Genomic DNA, 19,903 nt, shown 5'->3' on the forward strand with positions numbered 1-19,903 from the left:
TGAAATGTGAATTGCCCCAGGAGACTAAAGAGATACTTGATGAATATTATGCTGAACTTGTGCCTTTGATTAGAATGTTTTACAAATGGTTAAAATATCTGTAGAGTGGTCATTTGAACACACGGTAAGTGAAAATACTTGATGCCCTATCGAGGTCACTCCTCCAGGAGTCATAAATGAAATCCATGATGTGGTGATGGATAATAGGAAAGTGAAGGTTTGTGAGATTGCCAATGCTGTAGCAATCTTTGATGAATGGGTACATGATATTTTACGTCAACATTTGGACATGAGAAAGCTGTCCACTGGGTGTTGCTATTGATCGCCTTTGTTCAAAAATGAAATTTTTGGATCAGTCCAACAGTGACATGGTCCAAGGCTGGTTTGTAGCTGCTTTGGTGATTTAGTTTCTGCAGGACTTTGGCATAAATTCATCACTAGGGACAAAATATGGATGCACCATTACATCTGAAACTAAGGAACAGCCCAAGCAATGGGTTCCCAGCAGAGAGTCTGCACCAAAGAAGAAAAACACCATTCCTTCAGCTGGGAAGGTTATGACTACTTTTGAGAGGGAATGAGGAATAATTTCCCTGGCTATTTGGAAAAAGCTAGACATCATCAGACCATTTGAAAACAGAGATATAGGAAATTCCACAAAAAAGTCCTTTTCTATCACAAAAACACATTAACTCACTCCTCCACAGCTTGGACCACAATATAAATAAAGTAATGAATCCAATCCCCATTCTTCAGATTTATCCTCCTATTTCTTGGATCCATCCTATTTTTCTCCGCATTTGCCTCCCGGGGACTACTGGCTGTTCTCAAATATGAGAGTGTGGCTGACAGGGACAAGATTGTATTCAAGTGAGGAGATAATTGCTGAAAAAAATACTTATTTTGCTGAGTGTGAACATTGGCATTATTTGTTAAGAAACAGCAAATGGAAGCAATCCTATACGAAATGAATAAGCCTAAAGGGAGAATATTTGAAAAATAAATATGGTTTATAAAAAAAATTAAGCAGTTTTAACTTTCACATGGACTTCCCAAACCACTCTTGAATACATCTAAACAATTCCATTCTTTTACATAATGAAGATAAATGCATCAACTTTATTTATACTTACATCATACAGCTCACCTTATTAATAACAAAATATTGTAAGAGCATACTCAGCATCTATTCACATGTGTTGCACATGTATCAGTGCTGAAAGTAATACTCCAGTACACTTAATACATAGTATTTGGGAAATCCCTGAAAGCATGCATACTCCTCCCTGTAGGCTCTTGTATACAACACATTCACTCAAATAAAAAAAGGACTTTTAATAATGGGGATGAAAAAACATCTGATGGAAAGAAGACAAATTGACAGTGGAAGAGAGGATAATTCCTTTATGAAATGGATCAGATATTGTACGATTAATGCTTCATATTCCCATCATAGCATGCACTGAAAATGAACACCCTATTGTTCATCATCCTCTAACAAAATATAGCCATTAAGAGATATGCTGGAAAAGATTCATCCAATTTACAAGAGGCATTGTTGACCAATCTGAAGTATGAGAAATATTTCAGAGAAAGACAGCTTGTTATTGAAAATAATAGAAATGTCTGAGAGGTGAAATTAATGAAGTGGTGGGGATAAAAAAAATATATATATACCTATAAGATCTTGGGTATATATATATATATATATATATATATATATATATATATATATATATATATATATATATATATATATAGTGCCGCACCCTGTGTCTGTGTGTGTATATATGTATGAAGAGTGCTTAAATCTGGACAAACATGCATTTCCTCAAATGAGATTTCCTCGCTGGGTTAGCGAAACCTTCTCCAGACTTCTCCGAAGCATTATAGTTAGCCACAATATCATAAGCAGTTGTTCTGGGGTACCAGAAGAATCAAACTATTTTGAAATATAACACCCAGCGCGAACACTTCCGATAATAGCCGCTCTTCGATTGCACTCCGCTCTTGTACATAACATCTAGGCCATTTTGAAGTTATGATTGTTCACTAGATGCCTATAGAGTTCAAGACCGCCAATCGCGACCTCCAGTGGAACTACGATAGGGCGGGAGATTCAAATTGAAATTTGTCCAGATTTAAGCGCTCCACCCTGTATGTATACATATTCATGCATATATATTTGTGTGTGTGTGTGTGTGTATATATATATATATATATATATATATATATATATATATATATATATATATATATATATATATATATATATATATATATGGTTACGCACACACATGAAATTATTTATGGCAAGGCAATAGTTTTGGTGATTAAACAGATCAATATTACACTTTGGTTTGGATATAGAACATCAAGAGTCAAACTAGAGAAAGAGAAAAACCATACATTTATAAATATTTGGCACCTAATGGAAAAACAGTTATTCAAACACATCTGATCAATTATATATACAGATGGTCTAAGGAATACATTTTTAAGAAACTATTGTTTGATTATAAAGAATAAAAACAAAGTCATTGCACAAGCATTCTGTATTAACAGGTGACTGATTGATGGAAAGCATAACGATGTGTGTACGTTTTCCTTGCTTATACACATGTGCCATCTAGAAAGTGCAGAGAGGTGATACATTTTAAAATTAATTTGAGAAAATTTAGTGACTGACTTCATGAAATCAAGGACATTAAAGTTTCAATTATTTGCTTTTTCATGTTAACATTTTATCTATTGTACATACCTCAAGTCAGTGCAATTAGAATCTACATGTAAAAACTTAAGGTTTATGTGAGAAATAATTAGGAATATGAAAACTTTAAGAATGCATATTTTAGCCAGTTCATTGTAGCTAATAAATAAGTCTGTAAAAGCTAAGTCAACTCCTACCTAATCATCAAGATTGACTCAATCTCATACTTACATATAGTTTTACACATGGTTATGGAATCAGCTGTTGAATGCTTCCATCAACTTTTGAAAATATAGCTACAGTTTTTATTAATAACTGTTTAATAACACATTAAAATGTTAATTTAGTTGAATTGCAATTCTTATAAAACTTTTAAGGATTGAGTAAGTACTTTTCTTTTAATTCATGATTTTTACGCATTAAATTGATGAGTTTAGATTTTTAGCTTTTAAATATATGCTGACTTAAAGTGTGTTCCTAAAATATGTACAGAATTTAATACTTTTTATAATGTTTTGTTTGTTACCTATTTTGCAAAAAAAGACATAATGGATAGTTACAAGAATTTTCCATAAGATTGATGGAGGAATCCATCAAAAGAGTAAAGGAGCCTCTAGTCTAGAGAAAACTAAGGTACTCAATGCACATTCTTACAGGAGATTAAATCTTGTGCGTTGACTTAGCTTTCACGGTGCCTTTTCTTGTCAGATAAAATAAAAACACTGAAGATCAAAATAGGCATTTTGCATAGCATAGGCAATTATTTGTTTGAAGCAAACATTTCTTGAGATGAGCTCAAACACTTAATTCGTCACCTATACAAGTTAGATTTCCATTTGCGTGATTTAACTTAACATGCTACTTTAAAATTTCAAATAGAACAATATACTACCTTGATCAAAAATTTCCCGGAATTTATTCAGAAAATTAAAAATACAAGTTTATTCATCTAAATCTATATTGTCCCCTTCAAAGTAATCCCCATCGACTGCAACACACTTATGCCAGCGCTTGATCCAATCCTCGAAACATTTTTTATATTCGGTTTTCGGTATGTCCATCTGTGCTTCCTGCGATTTTTCCATTACTTCCTCTCGGCTGCTAAAACGCGTTCCCCGTAATGGTTTTTTAACTCGATTGAACAGAAAGAAGTCACAGGGAGCCAAATCAGGTGAATTCGGTGGCTGTTGGATGGTATTTGTTGCATTTTTCGTCAAAAAATTACGAATAATGATAGCACTGTGCGACGGTGCGTTATCATGGTGCAAAATCCACGAGTTTTCTGCCCACATTTCTGGTCTCTTTCGGCGAATTGCTTCACGCAAACGTCTCATAACGCCCAAATAATACTCTTTGTTTACTGTCTGGCCTTCTGGCAAAAATTCATGATGCACTACACCGTTGTAATCCATGAAAACCGTCAGCATTGCCTTCTTGTTTGACTGAAAACGACGTGGTTTTTTTGGTCTCGGCTCATTTGGTGAACGCCATTCACTTGCCTGATGTCTGGATTGCGTGTCGTACTCATAAACCCACGTCTCGTCTCCAGTAATGATCCTTTTGATGAATGTGGGATCGGATTCAGCCTCGCAAATCATGTCTTTTGCGACGTCAACACGGTCTCTTTTTTGCATGAAATTGAGGTCTTTTGGCATGCTACACGACGGAAACCCAAATCATTAACCACAATGTCTTGGGCGGATCCATAGGCAATGTTCAAGTCCTCCGCTATTTCTCTGATGGTTAATTTGCGGTTATTGACCAACATTTCTTTTACTTTATCAATTTTTTCACCGACTTTCGATGTCGATGGTCTGCCACTGCGTTCATCATCTTCGATTGACTCACGACCACTTCTGAACCGCTCGTGCCACTGGTAAACGACCGTTTTTTTTTAGAGAATCGTTGCCGAAACACTTTTCCAATATTTCCAACGTCCGTGCGCCACTAAATCCGTTTTTTACGCAAAATTTAATACAAGTTCGTTGTTGCAAATTTAAATCCATTTCTGCAATTGTAAAAAATCGTCAACACACACAGAGATAGATGTACTCTTGGCTACGTAACTTTTGCAAATGTCAAGTTATGACACTAAGATTTAAAGGGAATATCAACAACAGATGTACCAATTTAACAAAAAAACAGAACTCAAATCGGACCGATGGGAGCGCCACACGGTGGTTATTCCGGGAACTTTTTGATCAAGGTAGTATATCTAATGCTAATGGTTGTATAACCTCATTACATCTGAATATGCTTTACTTAAAACAAATCATTATTTTGAGATGTCACTGTGGTTGATTTTTTCAATACAATTTCTCTAAAAAAGGAGCATTCATGGAATGGAGCTGATGAATGAGGACCCGGGTTTTTAATTATTATATATTTATTTGTGTAGCCTGCAAGCCACCGCCGGGGTGTGGGGTGAATACACGCCAGACTAATTTTTACCCAAATGTGACACTACTGTTGTTGTACAATGTTATTATGCCCTATTTTTTGTGGAAAAAATGACTTGTTTTTGAAAAATGGTTAAATGTTAATAATTAATGGCAAAAAAATGCTTTTGATTAAGGCATATTAAATACATTAAAGAGAACAATATCTTTAAGTTAAAGGAGGTGTGAGGTATTACCCAACAGTAGAAGAAATTTGCTTGTTCTCTTCATTGACCAAAATTGTTCATTGCAGAACTTAAAACAATAATATATGTTACACATATTCTCTGTCAGCCTGTTTGTCTCTCTGTCTGTTTCATAAATTCTTATGATTTTTAGAATGTAAAGTCAAGAATAAATATAAGAAGCATTAATAAATAATTAGGTGTATTGGTTGTAATGCTAATCCATTGCAAATTATTGAGAGTAAGTATTTCATAATGAAGAATATCTGGTACTGATGAACTGAGCAACCCTCTTCTGAGAGGTAATGCATGATATACTATTGTATGATCAACCTATGGAACTTGATAGCATTGCGTTCCTGAATGAAATGCTGATACTCAACAGTACTTGCATTGTATTTAATGCTCTCAACATACAATGTATTTCTGCCATGCTTATGGGACATGGGACTTCTGACTGATAAGCTGAAGCAACATTAAAGTGACGACTGCATGGAACTCAAAGGGTAGACCATATATTATGCAAACTTCCTCTCCATAAATATTCATTACTAGTGACGAAATTAAGGTTAATTGGATCAAGCTGAAATAAGACATCTGTAATCAAATTGGAAGAACTCTGTTTCACCCTGAATAAACAAGAAATAACTGATGGAAAATCATCCGAAGTCTCTTCATTATATCCCTCCTACCAGTGTTGCCATATACCTAATACATGTTAAACAGGACAGGGAAGAATGGGATCAGATATCAGGCTGACTAATGCAGTTGTATGTTTTTATTATGGCAGGCTCTCTGTTATTTATTTCTCTGTTTACCAAATGGAGACATGCGGGGGAAATATTGATCCCCATTCCTCTCTATTCAATCAAGGTTTTAATATCTTGGCTGAATAGAAAGTCTGACTTGCTGAACGAAAGGCTGGGGAACCTTTTTTTTAAATAAATGTACTAAATACTTAATGGTATTTTACAAAATTTAGTCTGAAATTTAATTTGAGTTATTGGCCACTTTAACATTATTTTTAGTGTTTAATAGATGATTCTTTTTATTTTTCTGATTAGAAGATTATCTCCTGAATCTCCAATATGACTTCCCCATGAGGAAAACAATATAATTATTTTAAACAATTCTAATGCACCTACATGAATACATTTTTAAATAATTTGTTGTGTTTTTATGGGGTCTCTCCATATGTTGGTAACTTGGATGGTTAAAACTTTTCAACAGTCCACTATAGTTGACATGAATATTTTTTTGAATTTGAAGGAAAAATAAATTTTCTGGCTACCTGTGAGAGGTCTTACATGAGCTTATATGTACTCTAATGAGGTAGAAGGGTGCATAGCAGAAGCCTAAAATTAATTGTTGATTGTCCTTATGGTCATTATTTGTATGGTACTTGGGTCAACTTATGGAATTTCATGATGAAATTTGAAAAATAAAAATATTGTAAATTGAACTGAATTTTATTTGAAATTACCAGTTTCACTGAACAGTTAGCATCATCATGATGTAGGCTGTTACATGAAACTGGTAATTTCAAATAAAATTCGGGGCAATTTACAAAGTTTTCATTTTTCGAATTTCATCATATCTCATATCAAAAAAAGCTGTACCATAGCTTAAAATTATGTACAATGAGTTATGTTATTGATTAATTCTATTGTTCAATAATTAATTATTATCAATCTGGGATCAAAGTATAAAATTATCCAGTAGTTTGGATGTAGTACTGCAAAAATGTTGACTAACTCACCCCAGGTCGAGGAAGAGACATGTAAACTTGTTTTTCTGGCACACGATTCCGGCATTGAACCGTCACCTCTTGAGCCACTTGGGCCACATCACCCATTAATGATTGCCACATATCTGCAAAAACTACAATAAAAATGATTAGAATGAGATAATAACTATCACTAAATGACAACAAAAACCCATCAAAGTGACTTGATTTTTCTTTTTATAGAAGAACAATGCTAAGAAAAATGATATTTTCTAAACAACAAATAAAAGAATCAGTTGTTCAGAAAGAATTGAATATTATGTAATCGATCATCAACTACTTAACCAGATGAAAATAATTGATTTGTTTCTAGAGTACACATTGAATATTGTGTAATGTCTGAAAATTGTATGTTTCATTGTGAGCAATTTGGGCTGAAACATGTCATTTATACATTACCAATTCTGCATCTCATTCTTCAATCATTTTATTATCAATTGGAATTTTACCCAATTAAAAAAAGAAAGCTGCTGTGAAGCATAGTTTAATTTGTTCTTATTTTTGCAACTTTTGCCTTAGAACAAGTTGAATTTAATATAAGTTAATTTTTAAAAGCATTTCACAAAAGAAACGTTCCTCAATCGCAACTTTTATGGGAACCAATTGATATATGAATTACATACAGTAGTAATGAGAGGAATGAGATAACAAAAATTCTAACTTTACAAGAAAGTTACCCATTCATTTGATGTAATTTCTGAAACAATATACATACATAACTAGATACATTATGTTATACCTCATTGTAGTGAAGAAAACTTGGGATTTATTATTGTACTTTGGCCATACCTTCTAGATTTTCCTTAGCAATTTTTGATGTAGGATGTCTTGCTAATGATTGAGCAGCTGTAACAACTTGTGGTCCATAAGTACGTAAGCCTATTTCTGAATGCTTTGCATATACCTGTAGTGAATCTGAAGGAGCCACATGCCTTAGAAGCTTCACAACCTGAAAAAACAATTAATTAGATTTGCAAGCTTATCAGTGGAGCTCAGGTGTAAACTTTTTTTCCCAGGGATTTTACATATGGATGAGTGGAAACACCAAAAATATAATCAAAATCTAGAATTAAGAGAGGGATAACCTGATCCTCCAAAATAACATAAATTTCAACTTAATAAGCAAGGAAGTAAGTATCTCCAGGAAGTTCAATCTCGAAATAGGATGCATGAAGTTACCTGAAAAATTATCTCAGTATTGTGACAATGTAACATTTGGATTACTGAGCTAACATACAATACTGAACATAAAAATATTTACCAATTGGAACAATACATAAATGTTTAGAATACGGACAGGTGGGAGGCAATTATGCATTTCCTTAGTGTCTGGTGAATTTTCCAATAGTTTTATGGAAATTTGTCTGTCCACTTTCTAAGAAAAAGGTTGCATTGATCATTGGAATGCAAATGTTTAATTTTAAGTCTACTGTAGTTTAAAATAGGTACACGATAGGTCAAAATATAAAGAGAAAATATTTCAATAAAATTAAAGCTTTACCAGATGAGCCTACAATTCTTCCCCACAAGTTTACAGTGGCATAACCTAACTTGGTGGGTCGTGGTAGTCCAGGGGCAGAGCGTTGAACTATGAGGGTGGTCCCAGAAGTACCCGACCCAACAAAGAAAACACAAAAATTTTGGAAAAAAGTATTTATTTTTCAACATCATCTGCTTTCGGCTCTATACACTTTTCCCAGTGATGATCAATAAGTTTGATACCCTTTTTATAATAAGAGCTGTCTTGCTCAAAATAGCCACTAACTACTGACATCACTTCTTCACGGTTGGAAAATCTTTGACCACCAAGCCATTTTTTCAAGTTTGCAAACTGAAAATAATCCGAGAGGGCTAAATCGTGTGAATAGGGGGCATAAGGTAGAAATTCAAACTTATATTCATAAATTTTGGCCATTGCAATAACGGATGTGAGCTGGTGCAATGTCTTGATGAAACGACACTTTCTTCTTAGCCAAATGCAGCCACTCTTGCTTTTCTTTGCTCAAACGTTGCAATGAGTGCGCATAGTACTTGCTGTTCAAAGTTTTTCCTTTTTCAAGATAGTCAATGAAAATTATCTCACACGCATCCCAACAAACCAATGTCATGACCTTGCCTGCAGATGAAATGGTCTTCGCCTTCTATGGAGGCAGTTCTCCCTTTTGAATCCATTGTTTTGATTGTTCTTTTGTCTTTGGTGTGAAATAATGGACCCAATGTTCATCCATGGTTAGAAAATGGCATGGAAATTCTGCTTTGTTGCTGTGAAACTTAGCTAAAAACTCAATTGAAACATCTTCACAACACTGGTTTTGCTCAAGTATGAGCAAACGTGGCACCCATCTTGCACTCGGCTTTCTCATGCCCAAATTTTCAGTTGTAATGCAATGTACCAAACTATTTGAAATGCCTACTATGTCTGCTAACTCGTGCAGTTTCAGTTGACAATCATCCAGTATCACTTTGTAGATTTTCTTCGCCATTTCTGGAGTCGTCACTTCATTTGGTTGACTAATACGATGCTCCTCTGGACAGCTCATAAGGCCTCTTTTAAACCCTGCTATCCAATATTTTACTGTGTTAAACGAGGGAGCAGACTCACCGAGAGTAGAATTCAGTTCAGCTTTTATATTGGTAGGGCTGAGGCATTTCAAATAAAAAAATTGTATCACATAACGATGACCAATTTTCTCCATTTTCACGAATTCACTGAAAACGTTCACTATTGATGGCTAACAAACAAATAAGAAACATCATGGCGTCTTCAAACTTGAAATATATGCTTTATAGATTGCATACTTTCGAATACAGTGATATTTTTCAAACCACTACTGCTATATCTATGTCAGGTCGGGTACTCATGAGACCACCCATGTACTGACTGGAGGGCCTGGATTCAATTCCTGGGCAAGCCTCTCTGGGCACCTGCAGTCCCATCCAAGCTATATGATTTTTTGGGTACCAGATCTTCCAGGGAACCCATAACCGGCACAGGGAGAGGAACTGGCCTCCCAACTCTGATGTGCCAATTTCACACGCCGTTGAGCTTAGTACTGGGTGAACTCTACCATCACTTATCTAATTCACCTTTGGGTTTATTACTGTGCTTATGGTTTTTTTGTTAACCTAACTTGGTACCCTAATTCCCCCATCATTCCTTGGCCACAAGGATCAATAGTGTCAGCTCTTGCCATATGGAATGATTTACCTAAAAACCTGTACTGTACAATTTATCACTCATGTGTATAGTGTTTTTCACTATACACATGGGTGATAAATTTTGTGGATGACCAATCAGATTTGTTGCAACTTAAAATCCAATGTAAGTGAAAAACTATAAGTAAATATTTGATAAGTTGAAATATTTCTCTGGAATGCTCCTCTATTAGTCTAAGTGGAGTAGGTACATAGAAATGTGCTTTGAGTCATAGAAATTTCAAGTCGATGAATATTCAATTTTAATAGTGTCAATAAGCTGTCATTGTCATGTGAGTTCTTATAATTTCTATTACAATAATCTTGTTGAGACAACAAGATTATTGTAATAGAACTGTGAGAATAGGTCTGTGACTCCCAACTTTTCAAGAGAGACTAGTATTTTTAGCAGTCATCCGAAAAATATTCACTCCTCATGGCTTTGTTGATCTACCTTGTGTTGATTGACATCATTATGCTAAAAAGGAAATTCACTTTGAATTGTATGAGATTATCCCCCATTTGGAAAATTAATTTTTTTAAATTGACAACAAATTTGAGTAAAAAACTTAGCATACTACCTTGATCAAAAATTTCCCGGAATTTATTCAGAAAATTAAAAATACAAGTTTATTCATCTAAATCTATATTGTCCCCTTCAAAGTAATCCCCATCGACTGCAACACACTTATGCCAGCGCTTGATCCAATCCTCGAAACATTTTTTATATTCGGTTTTCGGTATGTCCATCAGTGCTTCCTGCGATTTTTCCATTACTTCCTCTCGGCTGCTAAAACGCGTTCCCCGTAATGGTTTTTTAACTCGATTGAACAGAAAGAAGTCACAGGGAGCCAAATCAGGTGAATTCGGTGGCTGTTGGATGGTATTTGTTGCATTTTTCGTCAAAAAATTACGAATAATGATAGCACTGTGCGACGGTGCGTTATCATGGTGCAAAATCCACGAGTGTTCTGCCCACATTTCTGGTCTCTTTCGGCGAATTGCTTCACGCAAACGTCTCATAACGCCCAAATAATACTCTTTGTTTACTGTCTGGCCTTCTGGCAAAAATTCATGATGCACTACACCGTTGTAATCCATGAAAACCGTCAGCATTGCCTTCTTGTTTGACTGAAAACGACGTGGTTTTTTTGGTCTCGGCTCATTTGGTGAACGCCATTCACTTGCCTGATGTCTGGATTGCGTGTCGTACTCATAAACCCACGTCTCGTCTCCAGTAATGATCCTTTTGATGAATGTGGAATCGGATTCAGCCTCGCAAATCATGTCTTTTGCGACGTCAACACGGTCTCTTTTTTGCATGAAATTGAGGTCTTTTGGCACCAACTTTGCTGCTACACGACGGAAACCCAAATCATTAACCACAATGTCTTGGGCGGATCCATAGGCAATGTTCAAGTCCTCCGCTATTTCTCTGATGGTTAATTTGCGGTTATTGACCAACATTTCTTTTACTTTATCAATTTTTTCACCGACTTTCGATGTCGATGGTCTGCCACTGCGTTCATCATCTTCGATTGACTCACGACCACTTCTGAACCGCTCGTGCCACTGGTAAACGACCGTTTTTTTTAGAGAATCGTTGCCGAAACACTTTTCCAACATTTCCAACGTCCGTGCGCCACTAAATCCGTTTTTTACGCAAAATTTAATACAAGTTCGTTGTTGCAAATTTAAATCCATTTCTGCAATTGTAAAAAATCGCCAACACACACGGAGATAGATGTACTCTTGGCTACGTAACTTTTGCAAATGTCAAGTTATGACACTAAGATTTAAAGGGAATATCAACAACAGATGTACCAATTTAACAAAAAAAAACAGAACTCAAATCGGAACGATGGGAGCGCCACACGGTGGTTATTCCGGGAACTTTTTGATCAAGGTAGTATACTGTGTAGGGAATACCAAAATAATTCTGATTTATTTTGGTTTTTTAAAAATTTGACTGGTGAAGGTTTGGGCATTGGGAGTTCGACTTTATACAGAATTTAGGTTAATAATTGAATCAAACTAACCCTTTTTTTTAAAAAGATATTCTAACTTAAATGTTTTAAAGCCTTTAAATGTTTTTCATTCTTGGAAAAAATACATATTTATTAAAAAAATCACAACAAAGGAAGATTAATAATCAAGTACATATTTCCATTATCCATTATACAAAAATCAACTTCTCTTCATGACAATTACCTCCACAACATGGTCCACATATTCAGCAAACCTCTCTGACACCTCATCAAGACGCCTTGCATCACCTGCTTGTGCCACATTCCGCATGGCTGCTACCATTTCTGCAACCACACCTGTACCTGATGTAGGGTCTCCCATACCATTCAAGAGATCAGATGCCCTTTCCAGTGTTGCTCGCCTGAGGAGTGTCCTAAGGTCAGCTGTCACTTGGAGCAGAGCACCAGTAGCTGCATCTAGTTGGTGTGCACCCAAGGAATCCTGAGAGGAGGAGACCATGAGAAAACAAACCCACACAGGCTGCAGAGTGAAAAAGGGAGATCAAAATAGTTTGACCAGTGATATGTGTTCACTCAAATCATCATTGGTCTAAGTTCAAATCATTTATAAAATAATGCATATTTAATCAACCCATCCAAATGAGTTTTCCTCTCTAGTATTTGAATTTTCTTTAAAAATATTCCTGACAGCTATGGTCACAGCTATCATAGTGTTTGTCCATACTTTATATGCATGACTGCTTTGAAACATTACCCAATGCGTCAAGATTGTAAACTCAATAGAAAATTTGCTATTCCTTAAAGCAGTTTTAACCAGCTTGTAGCTCATGAACCATGTGAAATGATTTTTGCAAATAGCCTGTGCAATCATTTATACACTTATGAATTCATTTTCAAATCCCAAGGTGTTTATAAATTCATGGTCAATAACTGTGAAATAAATTATTTAGTCTGACCCACATAGCACATTGTTAAGGTGTCTTTCTACTGTTGGAGACAAACAGGGTAAATGAACAATTCTCAGAGTACCATTCTTTTTACTCAGTAGATATCAGATGAGATGATGGAAAGGAGATGGGGAGAGGGTCAGACTAACTGTAGTTTCTCCAGGGAGAGTCCTTAGAAAGTCACTCTTAAAAACAATTCAAGGATGGAAATTCATATCTCTAGGACTACACACTAATTCACTAATTTTTTTGAATAAAACTATAGAACATATAGCCATAAATGGACTTTCAGTTGTAGCAAACTTGATATTTACAAGAACACAACAATTTTGTTAGATAGGGAATGCTTTACATATTTGAAAGCAAAAGTAAACATTTGTAAAGAGAAGTATCTAACTCTTTTATTCCCTATTAAGCAGCCAGATATCAAGTGAGATTATCATTTAAAACATGTGAACACTTGTTTTAATGCCACTCATTGCAAACACTAACCTCAGCTTCGTGCATCAGGGCATTGAGCTGTAGTCGTGCACGGTCGCAAAGTAAAAGGATACCCTCTCGATGCTCATGACTTGTGTAGGCAGAGTCCGTGAAATCTTGTGTCCTCTCCACGACAGCATCCAGGGCGGCCTTCAAGCGTTCTCGGGTGCTGTCGCCTCCCCTCCCCACTCCAGGCCCAACCTCCTCCGGTGTGGGACTGCGCTCCTCCAGGGAGTCCTGTGGATTGGGATCACAGCTCCACAACTCGCAGGTAAATGGAGATATGCCATCAAGCATTGAGGGAAGCTATTCCCTCACATAAAAATACTATTCTTGCCTTATTCTAGGTGATCAAAAGTACCCTAGTGAGACCTGGCGATTTTATGTCATGGAACATATTTCCAATAGGTAGGAAATTTAAAATTTCAGGGTCAAAATATGATAATTTCATGAATCTACTTTCTTTGTAAGTTTGGTCATGCACAAGTATATTCTGGGATTTAAGTGAATCACTAATAAAGTGCTCAAATTTATTATCAAATAATCAATTGGACACAATAGTTACACTTAGCACTTTAAAAAGAGGAATAGAGGCCATAGTAATTTTTACTGATGAAATATTATTACAGTGTAATGAAAGTTAATACACAGGGAGGCAAAATTTCTCTTTGCCAAGAGATCAATACTCATCTGACCAAGCACGAAGTTAATTTATAATTTGTTACTAATAAATTGCATATTTTCAAATGTATTTGTTAAAAGAATTAATATAAATAACCTGTTTAGACCATATGTTTATAGAATTACTTTATGCTTTGGATTCTTCAGATAGAGATCATTAGATCAGGTATTCATTAGATCAGATTTCTATGCTAACCTAGAAGGTTAAAATTACCCATTGTTCACACTGTAAGTTGGGCAATGAGCATCTCAGAAGAAAAAGAAGCAAAACTTAATTGTTGAGAATTGTTTCGATGGAAAGTGGTTTTAAAAAATGCAACTAAATCTCAAATTTTGTTTTTGAAGAGGCTGGTGAAAAATATACATGAGCATGCCTCATGTATGTATTAAGTACACATCTCGCAAAACCAAGAAATATGTAAAATTGAGGTTAGGGTAAAAATATTTTATAAGTTTTTTACATATTTTATGAATAAAATATCTTGCAGAGTTATAATAAACTATATTATATAAGCAACAACAATTTGCTTATACCAACAGATGAAATAGTTATTACTGAAAAACATCTAACATTGAAAAAGTAGATGCATCAGTTCTCCTATAGGAAGGCTTCCTATATACCATAAAGTTGCCTATACTCGTATTTATTTCAGAATTTCCAGTTACTGCATGATTTCCAATATTTTGAAAGTTCCCCTTTCTAAAGCAGTTTAAATAAATAAGAAAATAAAATACCATGTAACTAAGGCCAGCCATGGCTGAAGTGTCATTTTAAGTGATTATAAAATTACTTCCACTGGAAAACAAAAACATAATGTTTCATTTAAAAAAAATTAAATATCCTCGACATTTACAGTGAATTAAATGAACAAAGAATTCCTGAAATGTGTACAAGATAGTGTAATTCAACACTAAGAGTGTTTTAGTAAACTATCCAAGAAGATTTTGTACTCAGAAAAACATACTGCTTGGTTTTGCTGGAAGTGTCAAGAGACATCACCCTATTTTGAACCTGGAATTCTTGGGCCAATGCGAAAATGCTCTGCCAATTTGGCTTCCACATAGTTCCAACACACTTCAAGGCATTAAATAAATATGCATATTCTCTTATATTTAAAATAGGAGAGAAATGGTTTGTCTAATTTACGCGGGCAAGTCAGTAAATAATGTCACAGCCTGCTTCAGAATATCTGCCAATAGTAATCAATGGTATACAAAAATTTCTTTATATTGATGTATATTCCATCTTGAGATATGTATTCCCTTATTCAGAAATGCCTTGATAGTTCAGGCTACAAATTGAAGCTAATGTCCAGCTGTATTAACTACAAGAGAATTGCTCCATCATAATAGTGCCACACGTCACGTGGAATGTGGAAATTTTGGTGAATTAGGGTGACAACATCTTCAACCACTTCCTTACAGCTCTGACTGAACACAAAGCAACATTCATCGTGTTGTTGATGCAATAAAAACTCTTCTTGGGTGCATTTCATGGGTGGTGAGGGCATTGATCATATGACACAAATGTGACTGAGGCGGTAGCCCAAAGGCCTTAATGCAAAGTTGGTTTAGGGGTGCAGGTATGTACATAGAGGGTAATGATGAATCTATAAATGTGTCGGAGATCATGTCAGAAAATAGAAATGAATTTCGGATGAGTGTCTCTCTACAAATTTTTTTAACACCTATCTGTAACTTATACACTGACTTGCCCTTGTAACTCTGTTCATCACTTTCCATTTCAATTTAAATTATATAGGTTTATCCTTAAACAAATTGAACTAATTTTTGACCTTGGGAAGATAAATACTTTAAATTAGAAATAAGTTATACACAAAAATAGGTATTTTGATGTTTTGATTACTCTAATTTATATTCTATTGTCATATTTTTTTTGCAAAACAGCTCAAGTAAATATATTTTTTATATTGAAAGTGACTACAAAGTATTAAATATTGAAGAACAGCTTTCACTCACATCCTCTGGCGGCAATCCATCATCTGAATGCCCACATAGGTGATGACTCCTCCGTATCCGTGGAGGGGAGTTGTCAGGCATTCCACTCATGCCAGTGAGCCGAACAGTTGATGCAAGGTCTTCCAATTGGCGGAGAGCAGTATGTGCAGTGCGCCCAGCCTCCCAGTCCTCTTCCTGTCACATCAAAGCATTATTCCATGCAGGCATTGTCACATATAGAGCCATGAATTGTACTGCACTAAAGGTAGGTACCTCTAGGATATTTATTTAATAACCAATTTCTCTAATCACAATTACAATTTGAACGATTTTTCCCCATCAAAGTTGACTGACGCATTGTATGTCGGGATGACACCCAAGAGAAATTGCATTCTGACCTATGCACGAAACATACTTAAGAACTAAATGACCATTTCATGACTCAAGATCCTCCTATGCTTCCTTGGTACAGTAAAGCTATTTTCCATGTGTAAGTTGTGGAAAAATGAATGCTTAAAAACACTTTTAAATAAAAGAGAACCTAAGCTGTGATTTTATACTTAAGATTTGCCAGATATGTAATGCAAGCTGAGCTCTCCTAATTATGTTCCCATGCTATGACAAGAGTTTTATTAATTTAGAGGAATTGGTAACTTAAGAGGTGGGCAACACAATCTCATACCTCTGAGGCCCTACGGCCATGTTGGAGCAGGAGTCTGTGTTCGGCAGCTGGTGCAAGAAAGAGTGGTGAGGGGGATGGTGAGGGAGACGACGAGGAAGAGGATGCCCCCGGAGGCCTTCTGCTACCCTCTGAAGCTGACAAAACTCCATCCTTAACGACATAGTGTATGAGATCCATCGCTCTCCTCATCTGACAGAAAACTGTGTCACGGTTTTCCCTGGCAGATGGACAGTCTGGATGGCGAAGGCACGCCTGTCATTAATAATAAAAAATTTTCAATTTTGAAAACATAATCCAGAGAGAATAAATGATAATGTGAAGTACACCCAATAAACATAATGCCTCCAGCTCTAACCTTGGATGAGGTGAGTAACATGACTGTTGACCTTTCAAGGACCTGCCTGGCAGCTGCCATCTGTGCTCTTCGCCGCTCATCTTTAAGGTCACCCTGGCGATCTCCCGTGAGATGAGCCAGCTCCACCATCTCAGCACCAAAATGGCCAAATGCTTTGACAAATTCTGTAAAGTTATTGACGCCCTCTAGTCGGCCAAGACTCCTGGCCACCTGATTCAGCAAATAGGATATAAAAAAACATTAGCACATCAAGAATATTTATTGCATGATTGATCAGAACTAAGTCTCAGAGATTTAATGGAGTTTAGAGATCACATTCATAAGAAAATTTGTGAATAATTTGGATTATAATGGAGCTCACTAAAATAGATATTGATACTGTAGATGAATTTTATTTTTCAATGGCATGCTATAATTTCCTAGCCACAGATAATAAAGGACGTGGCTAACAATTACACATGTTTAAGGCTCCTTTTTCATTGCAAATCATTAATGACAAGAGTGAATCTTGTGTCACTCAAGTCACAAAGAAAGAGAAAACATGACAATAATTTCTAAAGGTGAAATATAAAAGCCATAATACATAATTTTGTTAGAGGCAGGCATAGAACATTAACTAGCAGTTAAAGACTTCAATTTCCATTTTTATTTTGCATGAACATATGTATCTTTCTATGAAGCATGCTCCTTTCTCCAGATCTTAGCTACAAATGGCAGTTAAAAAAGTTGCTCAAAAGCAATAAATTTCAATAGAAATTTATTACATAAGGGGTTGTGCACATTATTTTAAATTTATATTTATATTAAGTGATTGCTCAGAAAAAAGAATTCAAGCTTAAATATGGCAGTTTCTATGCATTATGTACTAACATGAATATATATTTATCAACACTAAACTAGCAATCAACGATAGTCTGTACAAACTATGTTGTATTGTGCACAATTTAATAATCCTTCATTAATAATATTAAATTGCTGAAGAGAAAATACAATACCAAACAAGAAATGCTTCTAAAATAACACCAATTCTAAATTTCTAACAAGAGCTTAATAAGAAAGAAATAACAGTTGCCAGGCATCATGAGCTATACTCTGGTTGAGTGAGATTTTGAATGGCGTAAGCATTTGCATGTGTAGAGTAGGTACACAAAATATCCTAGCATGGGCAGCTAAGGTTTTAGGTCAGTCAATATTATCACTTAAAGAAATTGAGAAAAAAGGTATCAGAATAAGTAGAAACCTATTTCATACAACACTGTAAAAGGCCCTTGGATTGCAAAAGAGACAAAGATGTGCAAAAAACATGCCTAATGTAGTTAACTGCACAAAAGAAATAAAAGGAAGTTTGGAGCTAAATTCCTTCTTTTTGACACCTTAGCTTTTCAGAATGATGGACTGTAAAATGATCATTTAACATAACCACCGATTACCCCTGATTTTGCTGTATTATGTCACTGCTGTCACTGTTTTTAATGGCAAGTTGCAAAATGCAGTGCAATGCAATAAAAAAGTGCTGTCTTCATCATCAATTATCTTCTTATTTAAATAAATATGTGCACATATTGGAGGCTATTGAGAATTTAACAAAAGCATAGTGTGGCACTGCTGGATGGATGTAATTACAACTACTGAAATATATCCTTCAACTGTAAAAAATCAAAAATCAATGAAATTCAAGAAATATTTACCATGCTTATTAATTAATCAATTTATTTTTATGAGTATTATTTCCTTGGAATCAGGTTTGAATTGCCCAATGAAGTAAAATTGGAAAAACATCACCTTTGACACTTTGGCATCTTTGCAATAGAAATTAAAATATACTAAGAACAATTGCTTCGCTTTTATTTCAAGAATATGACCACCTTTGCCATCAACCTAAATTATTAACATTTATTTTGAGATACATGCTACCACAATGATAAATAGTACAATCTTTAAGTTAAAGTCTTAAATATCTGAATTCCAAGTCCTTCTATGGATAAACCTCATCTGTAAGCTAATTTTCAGCACAGAAAGGATTAAAATTGAAAAAAAATATCTTTTCAATATTTAACCAATGGTTACTTTCATGAAAACTTAGAAATTACTCAATGATATCATATTAATGAACTTTTCTTGGATATACTTGACTGAGTCAATAGTCTTTGACAATGTACAGTGCCATCAGTCCACCACCCATGTAAACAGTAGTGAGGTGCAAATTAATACAAAAGTAAATGCATTTGTATATTATGCAAATGAAATAGTGATGAGAATATTAAATATGAAAATTGGTTTGTGTATCTCAGACATAATAAATGCACTAAATAAGCTATGAAGCAAAGGACAGCATGGTATGTAGCACTAGTATTTATGTACACACTTGTAAGTTACACAGCTGGCCTTGATGGCAGAGGGGTAGAATGTCTACATCATGACCTCGTGGCAGCTGGTTAGAATCCTGCCAAAGGCATGGATGTCTGTAATTATAATCATTATCACCAGGCCATCATCC

At 35.2% G+C, this 19,903-nt stretch overlaps 1 protein-coding gene across 1 annotated transcript in view; it reads right to left on the bottom strand.

Moving 5' to 3' along the window:
• Positions 1-19,903, bottom strand: part of alpha-Catr (alpha-catenin related) — a 160,292-nt gene that overhangs the window by 21,922 nt on the left and 118,467 nt on the right. The window contains exons 4-10 of the mRNA XM_071588451.1: positions 17,407-17,616; positions 17,052-17,303; positions 16,391-16,564; positions 13,742-13,966; positions 12,526-12,783; positions 7,909-8,068; positions 7,093-7,214 (exon numbers count right to left, since the gene is read on the bottom strand). Of these exons, the coding sequence (XP_071444552.1) occupies positions 7,093-7,214; positions 7,909-8,068; positions 12,526-12,783; positions 13,742-13,966; positions 16,391-16,564; positions 17,052-17,303; positions 17,407-17,616 (1,401 nt within the window). The remainder of the gene's footprint in view (positions 1-7,092; positions 7,215-7,908; positions 8,069-12,525; positions 12,784-13,741; positions 13,967-16,390; positions 16,565-17,051; positions 17,304-17,406; positions 17,617-19,903) is intronic.

This window comes from Hetaerina americana, unplaced genomic scaffold, assembly GCF_022747635.1.
Source record: "Hetaerina americana unplaced genomic scaffold, ioHetAmer1.1.p SCAF_3, whole genome shotgun sequence".
Taxonomy (NCBI): Eukaryota; Metazoa; Arthropoda; class Insecta; order Odonata; family Calopterygidae; genus Hetaerina; species Hetaerina americana.